This window comes from Camellia sinensis, chromosome 5, assembly GCF_055761805.1.
Source record: "Camellia sinensis isolate YWXY chromosome 5, ASM5576180v1, whole genome shotgun sequence".
Classification (NCBI taxonomy): domain Eukaryota; kingdom Viridiplantae; phylum Streptophyta; class Magnoliopsida; order Ericales; family Theaceae; genus Camellia; species Camellia sinensis.
In genome coordinates this window covers 144,295,639-144,321,234 of record NC_138965.1, presented here as the reverse complement: position 1 = coordinate 144,321,234, position 25,596 = coordinate 144,295,639, and the positions used below count along the sequence as shown (strand labels likewise).

Below are 25,596 nucleotides of genomic sequence, written 5' to 3'. Positions count from 1 at the left end.
AGGCTATAAGGAGAGTCACTTGATGGTTGAGTTAAACTCTTCCACGAGGTCAAGGAGCACAAAGCCAAACAGAGCATCTTGCAGAGAGTTGGGTGGTTAATAAGAAATGCTACAAGGAGAGTCACTAGTTGAACGGTTAAAACTTGACATTTTTGTAGACTAAGGAAATATTGGCCCAAAATCCACCACCACCACTACCAATAACATCGCCACGGTCATCACCACTGACACAAACAAAAGCCCTCTCTTCCACTACCGCCAAAGTTTTGATGAAATTGAACTATAACTGATGATCAGAGTACTTAATTGCCAGTGAAGTGAGATCTACAATTCAAGTCAATACAATGGCGTAAAACCTACTATAATAATCTAACTATATTAACCTACTAGTATCATATCATGCGACAAAAAAAATTTGAAAGAGTTTTCCCTATTTTTCTTAATTATGGGGCTACATTTTGGGCATTAAACTTGGTATTCATATCTCATTCAGCTTATATTATGAAAATGCTTAGCCAAAAGATACACTAACATCACAATCTTAAGCCAAACCAACTTTCATAATAGACATAACCAAATATTACTTGTTAACTGCCACGAAGGACAGTTTTAGCAAAAACATGAGCCTGCTATGCTACCTGCCGACTTACCTTACATATATTTACATAATCAAAACCATTAAGTAAAGATCAAATCTCCAAAATTAGCGGTTGTGAGGCCCAATCGCATAATGATGTACCACGAAGCAGTTCGACCAACCATAAGCAATCTGTGAAAGAACTCGAATATCCCAAACTTGACACCATCGGAACACATCCAAACATGCGCAGGTTTCAGCTGCAGTGGCCACAATGTTGTTAAGACAACACACCAAAGCCACAACAAGCTACCAGCGGAAATACAAAATTGACAAAAACACTATTAACATTAATTCCATCACAAAAAAAATATAAAGCCACTCACTTGGAATTTTTTGGCAGTGGTGTGTCCGCAAAAATATACGAGACACAAGTAAAACTTTTATATATTCTAGGCCCCGCAATCTCGAGGATGGGCACTGCATCAAATATCTCTTAAAGCATCTTCTGTGAGCTTCACTCTCAAGGCACCAATATTCTCATCAAGGTTTTTAATCTTAGTTGTTCCTGCAAATGTACAATGCGAGGTTAAATACAACTTGACCATTCGAAACACAACATTAAGGAGCACATTTGGAAGTTTTGGTTTGTTTTCAAAACTTGTTTTTTAAAAAATACTGAACACTAGTTTGGTGAAAATAAACACCAAAAATCAACAAGGATCTCTCTCTTAAATTGATCAACAGCTGATTTGATTGCATAAACATCCACTTGAAACAATAACAAAATATTACTAAAGCATTCAGTAAACATCCAAATATGATTAAAAAACTAAAGAATTTTCAAAAAAACTAATAAAAACTAATCATTCAATAGAAGTTACATTTAATTTAATTCAAAAGCCAAAAAATATACTTCGGCAAGGGGTTTAGGTTGGATTGTAAGAAAGACCACAACCTCCTACTTATCGAACTAGTTACCAGGGAATTAAAAGTTTTCGAGGTTTGTTCAAGGATTCATTTCACCTTCCGGCACTTTTTCCATAACTTTTCACGTATTATTCACTACCAAAAATCAAAATTTTGATTAGTCACTCACTGGGAATAGGCACCGTATCATCCCCTTGATGAAGAACCCATGCAAGAGCGAGTTGAACAGGGGTGCAGCTATGCTTCTTAGACAACTCTTCTATTCGAAGATAAAAGATCTTGTTGTGATCTAAATTCTGCCCTGTAAACCTAGGAAGTGCTAGCTGATAGAAAGAAAAAGTCAGTCATCCATTCATCTAGTTGTTTGACTAACCAAAAGAGGAAATGTCTGAATGAATTAACACTCTGTTTCAGCAAAGATTATTTTCCTATGGATAACATTTTCCAATAATTTTTTTTGTAGAAGATGTTTTCCTATCTTTGTTTGAGACCTTGAAACTAATGTACTAGTTGTTTATTGTATTAGTGATGCTGTTGGTGGTTGTGGTAGGGTGTTGGTGATGCTAGTGTGACAGCGTTGGTAAGACCTTATTTTGGAAAACGTTTTCCACCTTTCAAAAGTGGAAAATGTTTTCCGCCTAAGTAAACTTGTTCTCTATTGGCCACATAAAACGTTTTCAGTTGCCTTTGATTTTCCATTGTACCAAACGCCAGATAATGTGGAACACATTTTCTAAAATAAATTTTCGGCCAAAACACGAGCATTAGTTCACAGAGATGATTTTTATCTAACATTAATTAAATTGAAGTAAAATAAAAGATATAGATCCAGTTCATCACCAAGAAGCTATCTGTGGGGACACTCTCCACAACTGCCTTGCCAGCAAAAAACCCATGAGCAGTAGGGGAATATGGAACTATCGCAATTCTAAGTTCCCTGATAACCAAAACATGGTTTAGAAAAAAATATGCTGAAAGGAAATATCAAAACAAATTGGAAGTGTAACTGAAAACAGTAAATGGCTAGAAGTTTAAGATGCAAATTCCAATAAAGAAGAAATCAATATAAAAAAATAAAATAAATTATTATAGGAAATTGAAGATCAAACGACAGTAGGGTGTCTTCTCCTCATAAACATATTTTTGTGAATAAAAAATGGCAACCCAGTACATGAGGCTAAAGCGAGGTCTTAGGAGGGCAAGATGTCCACAGCCTTACCCCTACTTCTGGAGAGATGGTTTCCGTAACTCGAACTTGGGCCGCCAAGAGTGCTAACGGAAAGCCTTACTATTAAGTAAAGCCGCCCTTTCAAACATCTTTTTGTGGATGAATTTTTTATTTTAACAAAGAGCAACATTTGAACAGGAGCCTCCAAATTTTTGAATAAAATGTAAGTAAACTCAAGACGAAGATTCTTGGCCTTTCTTATTGATGTGCTCTTGATGAACCTCTTTTGTACTTGAGAAAAAAAAAAAAACCTCAAGATGAAGATTCTTGCAGAATTTTGGAAGCAATATGAAGCACCTGCAAAGCGGGATTATTTCTTCCTCAATGTCTCGAGTCCAAAGGGAATACTCCACTTGTAGAGCAGTGATAGGATGAACAGCATGTGCCCTCCTTATTGTGTTTGGGCTTGCTTCTGATAAACCAATGTATTTTATTTTACGCTCTTCCACCAATTTCTTAAGTTCTCCTATCTGCTATTCAAAAAGAAAATTCAGCACCAATCAATAAATATTTCCAATGTCACTTAGATTAAGGAAAAGATTCCAACTAATTAGAAATGAGTGGCAACTAATACGGCGCTGAAGTAACCCATGCCATACTGGAGGATTCATTTAAATAGCTAAAAAATAAGTTTTCCCTTTTCTTTTACTGGAGGAAATTTGATAGACACAGCTCGATAAAAACACCGAAATCATAACAAAAAAATGTGTTGTGTAAGAATTCATAGTTTATTTTTTTTTATTCCAGTAGAGTAGTTAAAAAAAAAGCAAATAAAAAAGGAAGAAAGGAATAATAAGAAAAGACACTTTCTTGTTGCTTTAATAGCAAGTATTTTTTTTCAATCAGATACTATCATTCGTTGGAACAAAAAAAGGCCCGGCTAGATACTGACCTAGCATGGCCATGGGATAAAAAAAGGCCTTTTCGAACAAAATCAAAGAAAAGAATTCTTTATTTTGATTTTTCTTTATATTTATATTGGATCTTTCTAGCCCTTCTTTTATCTAAATGGAATTGCTGATAAAAAATTGTACCATACCTATATAATAAACATAAATAGAGAGAAAGGACTTTTTTTAATCCTTACTTTACGTGTAATGTAACATAGTAATTATCTTTTTTTTTTTTATTGGGAGAGGTGGCTGAGTGGACTAAAGCGACAGATTGCTAATCCATTGTATGAGTTATTTGTATCGAGGGTTCGAATCCCTCTCTTTCCATTTCCCTTGATGACTTGATATTTGATTTATATTTCAAAGCACCAGGGCTGTCTTGAATTATATTCTCTACCACCTTTCCCACCAGCCTAAGTCAACCTTACTGCCATTCTACAGAACTGTACATGAGATTTTCACCTCATACGGCTCCTTGTTCAATTCTTTTTAAGTCATTGGATCCTTTTCCTCGTTCAAGAATCTCCTCCTTTCTTCCACTCCGTCCCGATAGGACCCATTTAGTCACGTTTTCATGTTCCAATTGAACACTTTCCATTTTTATTTTTGATTCTTCTCAAAGGTTAGCTCCCTATTCTTTCATTCTTTCAACAATAGAAGACTCAAACCCGTGCCTCTTTCCTCTGAGCTCATTACCTTGTAGTTTTCATTCCTCTCCTAGCTATGAGTAGGAAGCTATCGGAGTAGCGTCCCATTTTTCGACCAAGATTCTTGTTATTTATTTTTGAAAGAGAAAGGGTCCGCTATCCTATCTCCTATCTAATATAGGCAATCAATGGTGGCATCTCCTGCTTATGCCTGCCCTTTTCCTCTTCCTTTGCTTCGCATCTGCCTATCTATTATGAAGTAGGGAAATCAAAACCTGGGTACCCCCGATTGTAGCGAATTAGTTATGGGAAAACGATGGGAATTGAACCCGCACATGGTGGATTCACAATCCATTGCAGGTGATTCAGTAGAAGCAATCGATTTAGCAGTTTATTCAGTAGCTCCAATCGATGCTGATTTCGCAATTCATAACTCGTTGATAGCAGCGTGGAAGGACCAAAGACAGAGCTTATTGCTATGCCTGTTCGTGAGCATACTAATGCTTCACTGAATCTATCCCGACCTTTTTTTTTTTATACAGGCGTATACAATCTCTATAATTCAAAGAAGGAGGAAGAAATGGAAACCCAGCAAAAAATGTAAAAGAAGTATAAGTACCTCACCTCAAAGTCAAGCCAACCAGTAGTAAGCCGATTGGTAATCACATCTAATCTGTTCTTTCAGAACTTTCCATCGAAGTAGTCAAGCCTCTGTATCGACTGAATCACTCTAAGGTTGTTCCCTCGTGTCTTACTAATTGCGTAAGAGAAATTTGAACTTCGTTACCTTGCAAGGTTTTTTCATCTTGATCGGAATCGATTCTATGATTGAATAGCAGAAGTGCTACTTAGTAGTAGAAACTCAGAGAGACGGACAGTAGCTAAGAGATAACTCTTTTTCCTACATACCTACCAGATACAATTGAATGAATATAGCTGATAGCAATTCTTTATCATAATCCTCAACTTTTTGCATTAAAAACTAGAAGTAAACGAGTTACCACCCAAGTTATGAAGTCAAATTATTAATTACATGAATTATAGATCTGGGAACTTTGGATGAACTAATGCGAATGGGTGTAAGCCTTGCTGCTCAGAAACACCCAGTGCTGACCACACTCAGAGAGACGAAAGTGCAGGTAACGCCAATTGGCGAAGTGACGTTAAGCATCCCTCGATTTATACCCCAAAAGGGTGGCTTGCTTTCATCACTTTCTCTCTCATTCAACTTGTGTCAAGGTTAAAGAAAAAACCTATAATACATAGATAGAGTTTTGATGTCGACTCCTTTTTCTCACTCTAAGAGCAGTGAAGTTGAATTCAAGTGAAAAGCAATTAGCTCAGGCAGCTTGAACTAGAACTCTTCCTCCCACAGTAGTCCGCACCGGTCTTGTGTTACGTCACTAGCTCACCGACCTCGGCATATCATGGCAGAAAGCGTCTGGTCTACTCTGCTTTTTCCACCTTACGCTTTCCCATCTCATGTCTTTTCTGAATTAGATATGCCCGTGGGGGGGACTACAGACTCCCTCAATAATAGGTAGGCAGGGTAGCAATCTAAGAATTAGAACCATAAGAGTCAGAGTTCTCTTTTGATTATTTCAGATTGATCGGAAAAAATAGATATAAAGAACCATAGGATATTCAAATGATAAGTTAATCCCTAGCCAATCCCATAGAAGGGATGGGCCCCTTTGCTCAACTTCCAGTACAGGAAAGGCAATCCTAGGTCCATCCTAACAAAAACAAAAAGGCCCCCGACTTTGGGATGCCTATAGAAGAAAGGCACCTTAGGGATTATCCAAAAAATCACCTTCTTTTACAGAGAGCTAACCGTACATGTAGGGGGGCCCAGGGCGAGTTCAATCCCTAATCAAGCACTTTCTATCTATCTTTCATATTGAGTGCTCTTAGAGGTGCATGCCTTGACCCCTTTGTGGATGTCGCAGCACAAGCCTAACTTAATCTCTAGACTGCCTTTGTCCTCGCTTAGACCCTTATTGATTAGATTAGGGCACACTGCCACTTTTTTCACCAAGCTAACCCTGGATAGGCTCACCATCCCGTGAAGTAGGAATGGCAGAGTGACCCAGAATTGGAATATGCACCATAGCACTTCGTCCACTCTCCTCTTGCGCAATTGATTGGGAAGTATATCCGTATGTCCACTATAGTCTATTTGAAGCGTTCCTACCCTTTCTTGTCTGGAATCAAACGAAATTGTTGAACCTGTGTAATGGGTAAGGAATCCCCAATTTTATTAGCGGAAACAAGAGTTATAAGCTCTCTCGTGTGAGATCACGTTCATTTCGAGTTTCTTAGTCTCCATTAGCAGGGGGAAAGGAGTCTATCTATCTACCTAGCTTTGGTAGATTTCCCCCAACGCAATCCACAGAAATTCCACGAATCCCTTTGGTGGATAAGTTCGACGACTCAACAACAGTGCGGAATTGGTTTGAATATGGTAAGTTTACTATAGGTTATATCATGAAAATGCCAAAACAGAAGACGTTTCCTTTACAATAGGTAGTGCTATTTCTTTAAATGATTCTGTTGGTAATGCCATTCCTAACATGGATGTATATAATAAGTGCAAGTCGACTAACGCGTGAAACACCTATTCCGTAACCATAGAATATCTTTTGTTGCTGATCTCACATCGAGTTCTCCGCAACCGTACAAGTCCTATAGGTATAAACAGTGTGGCCGTACCTCACTACATACGACTTTCTTGCTCTGAACTACTTCTCAAAGGCTTTCTCTACTTGAGAAAATGAGAATGCTTTCAGAAAGAACGAATGCAAGGTTTGAGGAGAAGACATAGACTGAGAAGTAGGAAGCTGGTAAAGACCATTGCAGTCAAGGTTTCAAAAAGTGGTGTTACATAACGGTTGTAGCCGTTACGCAACAATTGCAGCTGTAGGCACTACGCATTACACCTGCTTTTGCCATGTGACTGAAATTCATACGTGTAACGGCCGTTTCGGTATTACGTAACGGCTCATTGCACACCATTACACACACTTACAATATTATGAACAGCTTTTTTAAAAAATAAAAAATAAAAACTTACAAAATATACATTATACACATTATGCAATATTTAGTAGCTCAAAAATAATTTGTCTCAATTTTTATTTTTATAATCATTTCATTTAATAATTGTAAATATTTTTTGTTTAGTTAGTTCAGGAATTGGTCAAAAATAATATTGTAGACATTTAAAATAAATTATTCTTAAAAAATAAATAAAAATAAGAGGTACAATATGGATTTATGACATATTAACTGTTGAAATTAAATTTAAAAAGCTCCTTTATAGTGATTTAAAAATATGAAATATATTGAATCATACTTAAAAACTAACAAATATTGATCAAAATCTATTTTAAACCCCAATAAATGTGATTTTGGAAAAAAAATATATATGCGTATCAGGTAAGTTTTTTTTCAAATTGTGTGAAAAATTAAAAAAAAAATCACGATTTCGGTTACCGCAACTATTACGCTACGACCTTTACACCCCACAACTACAACCGCACCACCGCAACCACTTTTTGAAACCTTGTGCAGTGATAGCCCTTGAAGAAAACTTGTTTAGTGAGACGCCTCCGAGGGACGAAATTCTGGACACCATTTCCGAATAGACAAATAATGCCCCGCAATAACCCAAGGACCATCAAAAAGGACATGATCATAATCATCTCTATTGGAAAGCCTTACCAAAAAGAAATCCGATCCTAGATCCACAACCTTCACATCTCCCATAGCTCCCCACGTATGCTATAAACGATCACACATAAACAGAAAGCTAACGGACTTACCTAACAATTTCACAATCAACGCGTTCCACAAGAGTTACAATTCTTTTTATAAGAATGAACAAAAGAAAAGCAAATCAATAAGACAGTTGTCTATCTTGTCAAAAAGAAAAAAAGACTATGGCATCCCTTTAGGCATTGGTTTTTTGGGGATTTTTTTACTTTTTATCAAATTCTGCCAAGTTTGGCAACTCTGAAAAAAGCCAAAAAGTTAAAAAGTTATCACTATTCACCAAAAAAAAATATTAAAAAAATAATTTCTCACACATCATACAACTCAGCCATCATGAAAGTCAAAGGGGCTGTGCAGCGTTTGTCCCAAATAGTAGACAGTTTGGGGAAATTTTTCACACACTGCTGTTCGGCCCGTGGGAACCTATCACGGGTCCCGTTTTGATAATCTGAACCGTTCAATGTGTATAAATCGTCGAGTACTATATGTCTGTAAAAAATCACATTGATCGGATATCGATAACTACATGATCAAATCAGTTTTGTATGAAAAAATAGATGGTGTTATAATTAACGATTGAAAAAAAAAACAAATCTGATCAGATAGCTATCGATATCTGATCAACGTGATTTTATATAAGCATATAGTGCTCGACGAGTTCTACACAGTCAACGGTTCAAATTATCAAAATAGGACCCGTGATGGCCCCCACGGGCCGAACAAAACAGTCCACTACAATGCCCGAAAAGTACCCAATAATTTCTTACCAAGAATTCGGCTGCCAGATTGTACAACTGTCATTCACTCATCTCCAATCTTCTCCTACACACTTCTTTATATAATTTTTTAATACACATTTTTCCATAAAAAGTCAAAAAGTTAACCCAAACATCCATATTTTTTTCCTTAACTTTTTAGTCCAAAAAGACAAAAAGTGCACTTATTTAGGACACCCCAAACAACCCCTGTTGTTTGGGATGACCTAAATAAATACACTTTCCGTCTTTTTATGAAAATATGTGTAGAAAAGTCGAGAGGTGATGTGATGGAAAAAAGAAAAAAAAAATAAAAAGATAAATTATTTTAGAGTTGCCAAACTTGGCCCAGTAATGATTCAAGATTTTTGCTTTTTAGGTTCATCTAAACGAGACAATCCTTACAAAAAAATAAAAAGGAAAAAGAAATGTTATGAAAAAAGTACACTATAGACGAAAAAACCAATGCATGTTTAGTACTTTTCAAAAACAAATTGCCCAAAAAGTTGGTTTTTTTGGGAGGTTCTTTACCGGACTTTAAATATATTATAAATGGAGTGGCAAGGCTAGAATTACTCATGCCAAGCCCATCCCAAAAAGTAAATGAGCTCAAAATCTCAGCTAAAATCATGGGCCAAATATCTATCTCAAGCCATAGAATGGGTTGGGCTAGTTGGGCCATCAAGCCCATGACCACCCTAGCCTAGATGGATTTAAAAAGTACATAAAAAAACAACTCAAAGTTGAAAAAAGTTCAATAAAAACAAAAAGACAAAAAGGCACCACTGAAAAAAAAAAAAAAAAAAGCCATCTTAAAACTAGGAACTAGACTTGAGGTGCATTGGTAAATGGCAAATATAAACAAGAAACTTACAGTCTCGTCTATAGGTCCTGATGTGTAAATCCAGTGTACATAGTAGAGATCAATGTAGTCCACACCAAGGCACTTCAAACTAGCCTCACAACAGGAGCGCACATATTCAACAGTACCCTTCACCACAACTTGAGTAGGTTCCATTTTTGACAATTCCAAATTTTGTAGCTAACGGAACTTTTTCTCGAGGCAAATCCTTTAATGCCTGAAAATATTAGGATCAACAACTGAAATATCACACAAAATTGTCAAAAAAGCATATTCATTTTTTCTTTGGAAAACAGCCAACAAGACTCTCTTTGGTTTGATTTTTAGAATAAATTTTCTGAAAAAAAATAAACAAATAAACTAAAAACTAATTTGGCATAAAAAATGAAAAATACTCGTCATTTTCACACGGTTTATCTTTTGAAGAGGCAGAAATATTCTTTGAAAATTTGAAAATACCTTTTTGGTGCTTATTTTTGTCAAATTAGCTTCTATTTTATTCAAAAAAATTCAAAAAATAGATTATGAAAGTGAAACAAAATTTTCCAATTAAATTCCGACTGTATTTGTATGTATCATATTCTATATATTTATTTGTTTTCCCTTTTCTGATTAATAAGAACAACAACATTTATAGTTATAGTCATACCCAAGTAAACCACCAAAACAAAAAATATTAATATCCTCCTCGAATATTTCATTTCTTGTTAAACAAACTATGAAAAGAGAACACTATCTCCCAAATGTAGTCTCCACTCTGTAGGTGTTATTAGTTCAAGTCTTATGTATCAGATCAATCTATAACACATTCTATTCAATGATGCAAGAAAAACAACAACAATCAAATCAAGTATACTACCAAAACCTTTCAAAAAGTTAGTGGAGTCTCCACTCTAAAGGTGTGAATACAAAACATTCATAATCAAGTGTTATATTTCAGATCAGTTGAAAATGCATCCCATTCAATGATGCAAGAAAAATGACAACAACATTAATCATCAAAGAAGTATAGCTCCAAAACCTTTCAAAACGAACTTTTTTCCCTTTCCTTTCTTGGACTCATAGCACAAATACTTCTAAAAGGAAATTGTATCTATATTGTACCCATATTGGATACCAAAACTCCTCAGATACTCGCGGTTACGTATCCAATACTTCCTAAAACGTATCTAATATTTGATGCCAATTTTGAGAAGTATTGAATACTTTCTGGATAATCTAGGTCACACATCCAAACTACTATGAAACTGAAATTGTAATAATTTTGCATATTATTAGAGTATAATTGTCAAAAAATAGATACATGAATAATTTTTCAATATTTTCTAATTTCTTACCCAAGAAGAAAATAGTGAGATTAAAGTAGTACTCTTACCTTTTCAAATATCATCAAATTAGTGTATCGGCTAAAACAAAAAAGTAAATTGTCTCTTACTTTAATAATTAGACTTGGTTTGGCAAAACCTAAAAAAGTTAAAAAGTTAAAAAGTCAAAAAGTCATTATCCTATTTAAGTCACATCATCTTATTTAAGTCACATCACCTCTCTACCACATCACTTCAAACCCAACCCATACTCAACCCATATTTCATAAAAAGTCAAAAAGTGCACTTATTTAGTTTATCCCAAACAACCCCTTAATATCTAAATAATGGTTTATTCTTTGAGCTTATGTATAATATAATACCAAAAATAGAAAAGAAAAAAAGAAAAAGAAAAAGAAAAATTCAACATATCCTTGCCATTCCTGTATCCTATTTTATTAGATTTTATTGTATCGCCATATCCGTATCGTATTGAATCTATATCCCGTATCAATATCCTTGCTTCATAGGTTGTTGGATATGATCCAAAAAACGCTTTGTGCAACATAAAAAATAGTAAAAAAACATAATAAAAAAAGATAGAGAAAGTAAACCAAACCAAGCCAAGTCTTAAGTCCCATCAAATGAAGTCGGCTACATAAATCTTTCTTCTCTACTCGACTCTATCAAAGGCCATTTTGTTAGTCAAATTACGGAGATTCATATCTCAATTTACTTCGCTACCCACGTCAATCTAGGTTTAACCTGTCCTCTAACACTTCCATCTACCGTCACTTCATCGCATCTCTTCACTGCTGCCTCTGTTAGTCTCTGTTGTATATGATCAAATCATCTCAATCTATTCTCTCTCAACTTATCTTTTATCGGTGCCACTCCTACCCATTCTCGAATGTGCTCATTCCTAATTCCGTCTTTCCTAGTCTTGCCATACATCCACCTTAGCATCCGCATCTCATCAACACTCATCTTATCTACATGTCGTTTCTTGATTGCCCAACATTCCATCCCATACAATATCGCGGGTCTAATAGCTGTTCTATAGAACTTTCCTCTTAGTCTAGTGGGTATTCATTTATCGCACAATACCCCAAATGCACTCCTCCACTTAAACCATCACGCCTTAATTCTATAGATCACATCCGCTCCAATCTCCCCAGCCATTGTGATAATCGATCCTAAATAATGAAAATGTTCACTCTTAGGTAGTTCTTAGTTCTCAATCTTTACTTTTTCTCTACTTCTATTGTTACTGTTACTAAAATTACACTCCATGCAGTCTATCTTAGTTCTGCTTATCCTAAAACCTTTAAATTCAAGTGCTTCTCTCCAAGTCTCTAACTTAGTGTTAAAACCTTCCAACCCTTGTTCCCCTGTTGATCTATTTTATTCCGGCAGAGAGGGAGGGAGGAGGAGCACGGTGAGGGTTGGGCTCCGACAGGGAAGCACGGGAATGGGCTCTGATGGAGGTAGAGAGAGAGAGAGAGAGTGTGGGTGTTCAAAATTTGAAAACAGGAAGAGAGGAGAGGAGTACGTGAGAGAGAGAGAGAGAGAGAGAGAGAGAGAGAGGGTGTGTGTTGAGAGAGGGTGAGTGAGATGTTTTTAGCCCTTGGATTAAAATCAATCTAATGGTCAAAATTTGGACAAAGGGACAAAAGTCCCATCCGAAATCAAATTCATAGCTTCCTTGTTAAGAATTATACAAGAATAAAAAAAAAAAAGGACGATTGATATAAAAAATTATAACAAATTTTGCTAAAAGCTTAATTACAGTACACTTACAATCTTATGTTAATCAATATTAGATAAATGTAAAAAAATTAATAATGTCATCAAAGTATAAATGAAAATAAAAATTTTATCCTTCAAAGTTTATTTTAGTACTTTTAAACAATAAAGAAAAAATTAATTGACATGCACCTTCCAGAACCAATTAAAATCCAACAGCCACCACTACCAATTTTTATCTCTCACATGCATTTTTTCAAACACCTTATATGCATTGTTAAATATACAAACAATAACTGATCTTTCCTCAAAATAAAATAAAAGAACATATTACAGTGTCACTCTCAACCATTTCATCAAATATAATTTATCTGAAAATCAATCATAAAACAACAAAGAAAAAAAGGTAAAAGGATAATTGTCAACCACTACCAATTTTATTTTCTTTCTTTTGAGATTGTTTTCTTTGACTTTGTTTGTGTCGTTGGAGTTAAAGAAGGAAAAGGAGGATTCGTAGGTGATCACTATCAACTGTCATAGTTGATAAAGTTGGTTCAATTTATTTATTTCTCAAAATTATTTGGCTATTTGTAATATTTGTATTATACACAGGAAAAACATAATAGATTCCTAAACATGGACTATGTGAAAAAGGCTGAAGGTGTTTCAATATGGACCATGGGAGTTAGTTTAAGACCAAAGTCAACAAAAATAAATTCAAGATTGTGCCTTCATCAATAAAATTGATTGTATAATTACATATATATATATATATATACATTTGTAACAAAAGGGAAGCACAATTGATTTGGATTGTGCCTTCATTAATAAAATGTATATATATATATACATTTTGTAATAAAATTGATTTTAAAGTAACAAACACAATATTGAAACCTGCTGGAAAAAGTGAAAGGAAAGCACAGTTTCACTTTGTCGCCACCACTGTTGATTTTTGCATTATATGTTTTTTTATATAATATTTGTTTTATATGTGTTTTTACTCTACATTTCACTATTTTGACTTGTAATATTGGTGAACATTATGGAAGAAATACTATTATGCAATTAAGAAAAAATCAAAGCTATTGTACACTTGTTAAACTAATTCATATAATAACACTACTCAAGTAATTTATTAATCTTCTACCAATTGAGTTCTTATTACTTCGGTGGTTTAACACCTGAATATCCTTATAAAAATATGTCAATCTTATTATCTTGTTTATCTAAATTTGCCTCTATGTATAATGTGCACTCTAAACTAAGTTAATGGGTGTTGACATTGGATTACCTTAAAGAAAGTTCTCATATTGCTTAAACTAATTTATAGAAAAGTCCTCAAGAAGCATTAAGAAAAACTTCAAGTGGTGTTTTGAACCCAGAATCTTGAGTCCCTTTGCATGGTTCTGTGAGATTTTATTGGCAGCAATGCACCAAAATACAAAAGAAAATACAAAAACACAAAAAAGAAAATAAAAAAGGACCATAACACCAAAAAGCTTCAAACACGTCACGATCAATTCAAGAAAGGCAACACCCAACTCACAACAAAAATAAATTGAAGGATATGATTCTATGGTTTGAAAAAGGTATTTTAGGAGAACAAATAAATAGAGAAAAAAGTATTTTAGGAGAACAAATAAATAGAGAAAAAGGTATTTTAGGAGGAAAAAAAAACTATGCGATCATCGAATACCCACTCACAACAAATAAATAAATTGAAGGATATGATTCTTTATTGTTTAAAAGTACTAAAATAAAAGCTTCAAACACGTCATGATCAATTCAAGAAAGGCAACACCCAACTCACAACAAAAATAAATTGAAAGATATGATTCTAAGGTTTGAAAAAGGTATTTTAGGAGAACAGATAAATAGAGAAAAATGTATTTTAGGAGGAAAAAAAAACTACTGAGACTTCCGCAATACACTTTGGACAAAAAAGATAAAGAAAACCAATAAAAGAATGCGAAACTTATAGAAAAAAGTGACCAAACTTATGGAAGAAAGGGACTCGATGGTTGAAGCAAACCATAAAAAATTAAAATAAAAAGTTCTAGCAGTACTATTTTTTATCAGGAGCTACATTATTGGCCACTGCTCCAAAGTTCCTTCCACTCCCAATTTTTTCACTACTTACCAGTCCTATTTTGATTAAAACTTTGGATGCATATTGTTAAAAAGCTTTGGAAGTGTATATAAATTTAATATGACTTATTGGGTCATTCTACCAATAAACATTTGCAATACTTATTGGGTCATTCTATCAAACTTTAATATGACTTATTGGGTCATTCTATCAAACGCGTGTAATGATCATAATTGATTTGAGTCTAGTAAACTCACACCAAAAAAAAACAAAACAAAACAAAACAAAAAAACATGATTAGTTTATTTCCTGAACACTTGTTCAGGAAATGAGTTGTAGTTGTGTGCCTATATAAAGAAAATTTATTGGGTCATTCTATAAGATGAAAAAGATGAACAAAAAATAAGATGAACAAAAAATGACAACAAATTAAGGGTTTAAAAACTGTCTAACCCAGAACAGAAATTAAAAAAAAAAAAAAAGAAAAGAACAGAGCTATCTAGATTAGAGATGGTAAAAAAGAAATTTAAAAAAAAAAAAGAATGGAAAAATAGGTAACCCAAAACAAATCTTCCCTACCACAACAAAAAACTGTATAGATTAATCTAAAAAAAACTGTCTAGATTAATCCCCAAAAATGTCTAGATTAAAAATATACCAAAATTTTCTTTTCAAAAAATAAAAATATTAAAATTGAAATTCCCAAAAATCACAATGTAGACTTTTAGCCTAAAATAGTCACACATTAGAGATTCTTCACATATCTAACGAATGAAAATGAATCAAAAACAGAACAAACCCAGAAACATAAATATAAATATGATCAAAATGAATATAAATAGGGATCTATGCACGATGCATGTGGGTGTAAAGAAAAGGATTGAGGCTCAGATCTGCTTTGATATCAGGCTGAGAACTGTGTTTCAATCTGCCATGGCTGCAATCAACAGTTGCCTGGTGAGAGATAGAGAGAGAAAACCAGATCTGACCTCTGTCTTTCCCTCTCTTGCTCACTGACCTTCTGGGTTGCCCCGCCATGAAACGGATCCGATAATCTCAACGTCTGATTTGAAAACCCAGAAGAGAAAATTTATCATCACAACCTCTATTAAGGGTTCATTTGGGAAGAAGCTTTGATTAATGTTGTTGTTGTATGTTGCTTATGCTCAGCAGAAGGATCGATTTTAAACCAACCCAACGCTCACACACGCACGCACACAAAGACAGATAGATCGATAGATAGATATAGATGCATTGATCAGAGATCAGAAAAACACACACACCCAAATACAAATCCAAATCCAAATCCAAATCCAAAACCAACCAATAATTTCTCCATCCAGAGGGTTGTTGATTTTTGGAGATTGAAGAAGATGAAATCATGGGCTTCTTTTTTCTGTATTATACAGATTACAGAGAGGGGCAACCACCCTCAGAAACTTCCCATCCCTCTACTTGAAGCCTCTTTCATTCTCTGGGTTTCAATCCCCTAGCTTGCTTTGCTTTGCATCTACATATATATACATCCAAAATGCAAATTATATATATTATACACACAAATACATACAGACTTCAGTCCGGGGATGGTGACGCTCTGGCCGGGGACAGACTTTGGTCCGGTTCTAGCAGAGATGACTCCCTTTCAACCCTTGTTCCCCTGTTGATCTATTTTATTCCGGCAGAGAGGGAGGGAGGAGGAGCACGGTTAGGGTTGGGCTCCGACAGGGAAGCACGGGAATGGGCTCTGATGGAGGTAGAGAGAGAGAGAGAGAGAGAGAGAGAGTGTGGGTGTTCAAAATTTGAAAACAGGATGAGAGGAGAGGAGTACGTGAGAGAGAGAGAGAGGGTGTGTGTTGAGAGAGGGTGAGTGAGATGTTTTTAGCTCTTGGATTAAAATCAATCTAATGGTCAAAATTTGGACAAAGGGATAAAAGTTCCATCCAAAATCAAATTTTTAGCTTCCTTGTTATATAGATTGGGCCATATAGCATTACCAATATATGGAAAAAAAAATTGAATACCAATATATATACTGGGCAAGTTGATGCTGACGTCACGCATTACGTTATTCATTTTGTGTGTGTGTGTGTGTGTACGCACGCGCGTGTGGATAACTTACAAACACAACCTATGCATACATACCGCCGCTTACAGTTTTAGAAATTATATCTCATCTTTTTTTAATTTCTTATAACATAGTGAATGACTCATTTTATTAAAAAATTATTAAATTAATTAATAATTTTAATAATGTCTGAAATATATTTCAATTAATAATTTAAATAATTTTATTGTTATGTAGGAGAGTAGTTAAAAAAAAATTTCTATTAATTTTGTTAAATAATTTTTTTTATAATGGAGTATTTGTAATTTTTAAAACTATACGGAATAATTTATATTTTAAGTAAATCTCAATAATTTATTTGTAATTTACTTTTTTTTTAAGATAAATTACATTTATCGCCCTTGATGTTTAGACAAAATATTATACATATATATATATATATATATATTTAGGGATTTCTATTTTTTAAAAACCATTTTTAAACAAGCTTTTGTTTCTTTTTAATGAACTTTTTTTATATTCTATTTTTATTTTATTTTTTTACATTTTAGATACATCAAGATTAGATGTATCTAAAAAAACATAAAAATAAAATTGACTAAAATGTAGAAGAAAAAACATTTACTAAATACAAATGAAAATTCAAACAAAAACATGCATAGTTTTTTTCCTTCTGATTTTCGTTTGTTTTTGGTCAACTTTTTTTATAAAAATCCAATTATAAAAACACACATACTTTTTATATGCATCTAGATTAGATGCATCTAAAAATATAAAAATTAATTAAAATATGAAGAAAAAAAATTCCTAAATGCAAATGAAAACTTATTTAAAAACAGCTTTTGAAAAATTAAACCAAATAGAGCCTAATTTTCTGACATTTGTTGTAAAAAAAAATTGATTTGTGTCCAAAAATGATTTCTTTTCAATTACTAGTTGCAATATATTTTCCCCAAATATCTATTGAATTTTTTTTACTAAAAACTAATTATTTTGCTTTTTTTTGTATTTAACTTTTTGAACATTTTTTAAAAAATTATAATTTTAAGTGGAAGAGTTATTTGAAATTTTTTTTAAAAAAAAAAAGTTCATTAAAAATAAAAAGAGAAATTACTAAAAAATAATTATCAAATCAATTCCAAGACAGCTTTTTTAGAGCTTATGTTATCGCAATGTTGTTATGACAATGCGTAGGGACTTGTCTTTCTTTGGTATCTAATCTCATCTCCTTGGATTAAGAATAACACTTCTACTTGATTCTAATTTGATTGGGATTATTTGTATTAAGTCATTTTCAAAATCCTACCGAGGATGTGATTTGATGAAAGGGTCAACTATATTCGATCGACGTAATTTTTTACAGGTATATTCTATTCGATATTTTTTAAAATGTGAACGGTTCTGATTATCGAATTGAGTCCTAAAATAAGCCCAATAAAATGTGCAACAGTTGCTATTGTGTACCGGCGCAGCAACAACCCCAAACTCCATTTAATCCTACCTCATCCCTTATTTGTGAATCAAACAATGTATAAGATACTAATACACATTTATACCCTCATATAAAATAAGTGGCTAAATGTTTTTTTTCCAAGAGATGAATAAATATATATAAATATATATAGAAATCAATAAAAAGTTACAAAATTATATGCCTATCTCTATCAAATTAGATTGATCCCACAGTCGAACCAACCAGCTGAACATGCGAGAAAAGGTTTGTAGATGTGGTGGAATTCCTTCAAGTTTAACCTATGTATACTCATATATATTAATTTAATTTAATAGTATCATATAAAAAAATTATATGATTATTTGGCTGGACAATAAACCGTCGCTAATTGTTTTGATTGTTGTTTGTTGCACATTTGTTTTTTGGTGATGGTTCTATTACGTCGTTGAAGTTTTTGAGTTTTGCACATTTTTTGAAAGGGTGATTCTATTTACACACCACTAATTCTTTCAGTATATATCATTAACAGATTAAATTTATATTGAGTGCTACTATTAGCACCCTATAAATTATTTTGGACCTCTCAATTTTTAACTTTTTTTTATTACAATAAACATCTCAAATAAAATTACTATAAAAGACATCATTAAATTTTAGGCTAAACTATCAATAGGTCCTAATAGTTGGACTTAATTCATATCAAGTCCTATTAAAAATAAGTCTTGGTAAAATTGTCATTAAAAATAATTTTTTTATAACAATTTTTTATATTTGTCGCTAAAAATTGATAATTAATTTTGTCATGATTTTTATAAATTGTCGCTAAAACTTATAATTAGTGACTTTTTTATGAAAAATTTTTCTCATAGAACCTATTAGACAATAAATACACTTATTAGGACCTACACATAAGTACCCCTTAATTTTGGGACATCACATCTCACAATTAAACTTACACACCCACTACATCATGAATTAGGCTTTATGAGAGCACCCACCTCCATCACCACCCATCCATCTTTCCCAAATCCCATCTTCAAAACGTACCCACCCTCAAAATTTTGAAAACCCTTTGACGGCAATATTCCAGCAGTAACAGTGGCAACCATTTGACTACCTACACTTCTCCGATAATGACAATAAGTGAAAGTTTTTCTGGTAACCACAACTCTGTAAGATAAGAAGAGTACAAAAATAAAAATTTAAAGGAGATTCATAGCTTTGATGTTGTTTTTAACTCAGAGGAGATTGGCCTTGTATGGCAAAAATAATAAAATATGTTCGTCATTTTTTCGAAACTAAACTCCCAAACATATAACCGAAATTCGAGAACACAGGGCCGAACATTGTTTATTTGTTCGAGAAGACATTTCCAAACCAATACGTAATGTTCGGGAATGCAGGTTCGAACATGAAAATTTCTAAACACATTGAACAATCAAAATTGTTAACGCTTGCAAAAGCTTTCATTTTTTCAAGTTCGGGAATATAGGCCCGAACTTTACTTATTTGTTCAGGAAGGCATTCCCGAACAAATAAGTAATGTTCAGAAATGTAGGTCCGAACATGAAAATTTCTTAACACATTAAACGGTCAAAATTGTTAACTCTTGCAGAAGTTTTCATTTTTTCCAAGTTTGGAAATACATGCCCGAACATGAAATTTTTTTAACACATTGAATGGTTAAAATTTTTAACACTTGCAGAAGTTATTGGAAGTAGTTCAAATCCATTATCAGGTTGAAAAGATATTCCTTCATTATGTAGTTTTGATAATATTGCTACGTAGTTCTCTGCTGAACTCACAATTTTATATTGGCGATGTTTGGGAACCGTGGCTACAGGCTATTTTAACCTCAAATATAAAAAAAGCCTTTTAGCCACATTAACCCATTGATTTTAAAAATTAAATAAAAAAAAACAGTGGCTGTCAACCTACACTGTCACCAACACAGTGTAGGATGAGGCTACCACTGTCATCCCCACAAGCAGTTAAATGACCATTTTGCCCCTGTAGATCAATTTTGAAAAAAATAAGGTTAAGGGCAAATTTGTCATTTCAACCTCAAACATCATTTCAAACGGGAGCTTCTATTTACACACACCAAATCCCCTCTTTGCACATCCTTCTCACTACACACGCCAAAAAAATTAATTCTTAATTCTTTTACTCACTGCACACACATTTGATTCCACATCTACCCTCACATACACACACACACACACACCCCCAGACCCTCAAACCCAACTCTCCCGACGGTGCACACCCATTGAAGCTGCATCTCTCACATTGCTCTCCCAACGGTGCAAATACACCCATTGAAGCTGAGCTGCATCTCTCACATTGCTCTCCCAACAGTGCAAATAGCTCCTTGCTTCACACAGTTGGGGTAACTTTTTTCACCAATCTTTAATTTTTTCATTTGCCAAATAGCTCCCAACGGCTAGCATACCCCATGTTCTGTTGAAATTAATGATTATTTTTTCATTTGTAATGTAGAGTTTTGTATTAAACCATTTTCAAAACGAACAAGTCGTTCGGAACTGGTTTTCCGAAAGATAGCAATTTGTTCGGACATAGAAATCCGAAAATAATCATTAATTTCAACAGTAGATTTTCGAAAAATTTTCATTGTTTCGATAGTCAACTTCCGAAAATTTTGAATTTGGACAACACTCAACTTCCGAAATTAAGTTTGTGTTTCGGTTTTCAACTTCCAAACAGAATATGTAGTTTCGGTTGTGAACTTCCGAACAGGTACAGGTTTTTTTTTTTTTTTCTTTCCCCCCCTTCTTTTGTATATTCTTGTTTGAAGGGAGCTTCTATTTCCACATCCCCATTTTTTGTGGTCTTTACACACACTTAATAAAAATTATTTTTATTATAATTTTATTTTCAAGTGAAATTACTATTATAGACATTAAATAAACACATTCGGAAGTTGAATGTCAAAAAAATAAAAAATAAAAATCTTAAACTCTACTTCTGAACAAGTTATTTATTTTCGAAATGCTACTTCTGAACCAATTATTTATTTTTGGAATTCTACTTCTGAACCAATTATTTATTGAAAAAGATGTGTAAAGAGGGGAATGAGTGTATACAAATAGAAGCTCCCTTGTTTCAATTGCATAGTCATTAAACATATTATTTTTTGCAGATAATATGGATTCTGAATGTCAACAACGTGTCCCACCTACTGCTTCAAATAGACGAGGTCGTGAATTGGATTTAGACCATGAACGGGGACGAGGGCGTGGGCGAGGACGAGGTCAAGGTCGTGGTCGAGGTCGTGATCCAGTTTCGGTAGAATATGATATCCCCAGTGCCAGTCAAAGTCGGAGCCGAAGCCAAAGACGAGTTCAAGGTTATGATATGCCTGACATTGCTGTGGAGGATGCCTCTTTACCTAATTCTCTTCCTGTCCAGGAAGAGGACCTTACTCATGCTTTTCCAAGTGGACCGACTGATCCATCAATTCTGCGGAGTTTCAATAGTCATGTCGCCGCAGCTGTTTGGCACGGGGAGGTAAACATTCCTGAGTAAAAGTGAAATTCATTTGTATATGAAGTTTTTTTTTTTTTTTTACTGTGTGTATTGTATGGTAGTTTCTAATGAGATATTATTTGTGTTATAGGAACAAGGGCCCCTAAAGTGTCATAATCACTTTTCGAAGATCCTTACATGGCCATGGTGGTCAGTAGACAACAACACCAGATTCAAAGCCAGATTGCTGTCACAGTTAGCTTGATGCACTTATCGATTCGTCAACAAGCTTCTAATCTCTAGTTTTGTTGAGAGATGGCAACCTGAGACGAACACGTTTCACATGACAGTTGGTGAGATGACCTTGACCCTGGATGATTTGGCACTATTCTTGGCCTTCCTATTGTAAGCAAATCAGTCAGCGTACCAAATGTGACAGATCATCATGGAGTTACACTACTGGTTTATGGCTTGGGGATTAATGAACGCGCAGCACATGAAGAGGTTTCTACTGCTGGTGGCAATTCAGTCAGGCTTAAGTGGTTGCGAAGTCAGTTTGCTGGTGTCACAGATTTAGACCCCGAGGAGGCTATACAGTGCACTGCTAGAGCTTATTTCTTGTTTCTGTTGGGATGTACACTCTTCAGTGACAAGAGTGGCGGCAGGGTTCCTGTTGTTTACCTTGGCTTATTGATGGATTTGGGATCCATTCATACTTACGCCTGGAGTGCTGCTGCATTAGCATTTTTATACAGACAGTTGGGGTATGCTAGCAGGTCCGGGGTTAAGCAGATGGGTGGTTATATGAATCTTTTAGAGGCGTGGATTTATGAGCACTTCCGAGCATTCCGACCTCACCAGAACATGGGCTACAATGAAGACATGCCACACGTGTACCATTGGGCATCTAAGAGAGAGACGGGTTCCTTCATTGATCATTTGAAATCTTTTCGAGCCGAGCTTGACAGTTTGGTAGCTACTGATGTAAGTTTACTCGTCCTGAGATAATTTTAACACTTTCCATTTATCTTACCCTTTATATACTTTAATTAAAAAACACTTTACATTTACAGGTTATTTGAGATCCATACCACAGCTGCAGAGACCGGCATCCATGTAACCCGGTTACGTTCTACCATGGATGCTTAAAGTGCTTAGACGTTGTCGAACCCTATCATCCAGATAGAGTTTTGAGGTAGTTTGGCAGGGTTCAAACCATCCCAGATGCACCTCTAGCTCCCAGTCGTGGTGTTCGAGGCAACATATCTGCACGATATACGGTCATGTATAGATACTTTGATAGGATCTGGGAGGCTTGGGATAGCCACGTGTCATCTGAGCAATGGAAGAGCACACCAGTTCGTCACCCTTAGGAATGTGTACCGGGTTACATGGATTGGTATAAGAATATCACGCACCTATATGTTGAGCACACTGATGAACCGCGTGTCCATGACCATCAGGATTTCAGCCAACATGCCGATGTAATATAATATCCTCTTTTATGCATTTGTAACTTACTTTTTATTTTCTGATATGTTCCCTAAAATGTGATATTCTTTTCAAATGCAGCGTATTACACATGCACTGCAGATTTCACATCCTATTATTGACGCTGGTTATAAGGAGGGAATTCGACATTCTCATCGACTTTACCAGGCTATCGAGAGTATGACACATGTCCTTCAAGGTCATTCAAGGTCAGCACATTGACGAAGCTGGACCTAGTTATACTGGAGGTCGCTTTCCATCTCCGACATTGACATACAGTTATAGGCCTAGGCGTAGGCATATAGCTGATTCATGACATGTTATTTGTTAGTTGATGAATTTTTTGTGGTGTTTTTTGTAAGATGATATTGTTGTAATGGTAACAGTGGTTAATATTTTCTTATTAGAATGGAATGGCAACAATGGTTGATACCATTGAAAATGACATTTTATTATTAGAATGGAATGGTATCAATGGTCGTTGATTTTGTAAATGATATTTTCTTATTACAATGGAATGGTAATAATTCTTCAAACCTTTATTACAATGAAATGGTAACAATGGTCGATAACATTCAATCCATGTCACAGAACACATCAACATCAAAAACACATCCATTAATTTCTTCCATAATTCTAACATTGTCAAATGCATACATGTGTCATGCGACATCAACAACATCAAGTGTCTCTCGAGTAGCTACATTATCATGAATAATGTCCTTGAAATGTTGAATGCGACACACATATGCATCATCCCAGTTGACAGCGCAAGAGTGACGGTATTTTCGCCAATTAGTGGCTATAGGAGGAACTGGATGGCTTGGCTGCAACAAAACCTGCACCAAATACAATTAAGTTAGTGGTCATACCTCATAACTTATTCTACATGCACAAATTTATAAGTTTCTGTTATATACTTGGATGAAATGATTTCCAATGACAAACCCAATGGCAATCTCACGTCTATCAAGTTGAGCTACTGGCACTGTTCTAAGAGGTAAAAATGTGAGACATTGCTGTAATGACAAGTGGTATAATACAAGATTGTAGCATGATGCAACAAGATGCCCCATGTCTGGCATAGTCATCCAATGTAAGTATCTAGGACTGTCTTCAAAGTATGACAATATGCTTGCCAATTCTTCAAACCTTTCATAGAACCCATAAAGTGTAATGTATTCATCTTTGTGTGTGTGCAGCTTACCCAACAGATCACGCCTAACCTGAGCCCAATCATCTTATGTATGACCAATTGAAGCAGCTATAGCCCTGAAACCACAATTCCCATCTGCAGCTACATCCTTGACAAACTTAATGTATGGTTTCAACCCAAAAGGGAAAGCATCAACATATGCACCAGGTTTCACTGTTCTAGTAATGTATACCTTCCCTTTCGCATTCACCTTTTCCTTTCCCTTAACAGGTCGCTTCTTCTTGGTTTCCAGAGTAGAAGCTAATGTAGTGATTTGTGTGTCCCTAGGTGAGAAGGAATCATGTCCAGATTGCACCAACTCAAATGCACACGGGTCACGACGGGTAGAAACATTGATCTTCTTATGATCCCGAGGACGTATTTTGGGCTTCACCTTCGGCTCAACAAGAAAAGTGTTTCCCGGATATACAATCTCTTTCAACTTCTTCAAAAGCTCCAACCGCATGGTTCTATCACTTTCATTAAACTTGTTCACAAACAACTCTACTTCTCCATGACAACTCACTTTCGTTTCCTCTTCTTTCTCGCATATGGAGATATGAAGTTGCCTCCACTGTGAGTGTATGGTAGCAAGTGGTATAAGACGATCTTGTCTGATGTAGTCAGCAATCTCATGGGCACAAGGTAAAGCATGAGTGTGGCGAAGGACGCATCTACAAGCTTCAACATCAATAGGAATGGAATTGGCTCTCTTACTCTGTACAAGCAAATACTCCAATGCAGAGATAAACACATTACCCCGTAGCTCCCTAAACTGAAAAGGTTTAAATTGATGTTGCACAACAATTAGACTTTTCTCAAATGAAGCCTTGATATCAGTGTGTTGCAACTCAAGCAGACTGTGTATTTTCTCAAATGATGCCTGAAATGAGACTTGACATGAACCCAATTGTCCTTTAAGTTTTGCATGTGCATTCTCAGCCCTGTTCAATTCAATGTATGTCAAATTAAAATCAAGTGCATGGCACTTATTAATAACATATTGAACAAAAGTAATCTTACCGGTTCGTTGTAACATTGCCACAATGTATACACGTGTCTGTCCATGCCGCCACAAATTTCTCCTTGTAAAGAACC

At 34.8% G+C, this 25,596-nt stretch overlaps 2 protein-coding genes and 1 pseudogene across 3 annotated transcripts; all 3 read right to left on the bottom strand.

Moving 5' to 3' along the window:
- Window positions 1-541: 541 nt before the first annotated feature.
- LOC114264336 (perakine reductase-like) lies at window positions 542-16,808 on the bottom strand (annotated as a pseudogene). The gene is made up of 7 exons (XR_014330264.1): window positions 16,376-16,808; window positions 9,679-9,883; window positions 3,033-3,205; window positions 2,348-2,444; window positions 1,677-1,830; window positions 964-1,145; window positions 542-886 (listed from the first exon to the last, which is right to left on the bottom strand). The product of XR_014330264.1 is annotated as a perakine reductase-like (transcript).
- A 7,157-nt stretch (window positions 16,809-23,965) lies between these two features.
- Window positions 23,966-24,379, bottom strand: LOC114309767 (uncharacterized). The gene is made up of 2 exons (XM_028255575.1): window positions 24,224-24,379; window positions 23,966-24,142 (listed from the first exon to the last, which is right to left on the bottom strand). Exons 1-2 carry the CDS (start codon window positions 24,377-24,379, stop codon window positions 23,966-23,968), a joined length of 333 nt encoding a protein of 110 aa, XP_028111376.1.
- Window positions 24,380-24,544: 165 nt separating this feature from the next.
- LOC145791753 (uncharacterized) lies at window positions 24,545-25,537 on the bottom strand. The gene has a single exon (XM_082872185.1). The coding sequence runs from the start codon at window positions 25,535-25,537 to the stop codon at window positions 24,545-24,547; it is 993 nt and encodes a 330-aa protein (XP_082728311.1).
- Between the last annotated feature and the right edge of the window lie 59 nt (window positions 25,538-25,596).

Bases quoted from the DNA above. Each gene is read 5' to 3' on its own strand.
- LOC114309767 (XM_028255575.1), bottom strand. From the start codon at position 24,379: ATGGGGCATCTTGTTGCATCATGCTACAATCTTGTATTATACCACTTG. The intron at 24,143-24,223 runs GTATATAACAGA...TATTTGGTGCAG, and splicing joins TTGGAAATCATTTCATCCAA to GTTTTGTTGCAGCCAAGCCA.
- LOC145791753 (XM_082872185.1), bottom strand. From the start codon at position 25,537: ATGTTACAACGAACCGGTAAGATTACTTTTGTTCAATATGTTATTAAT.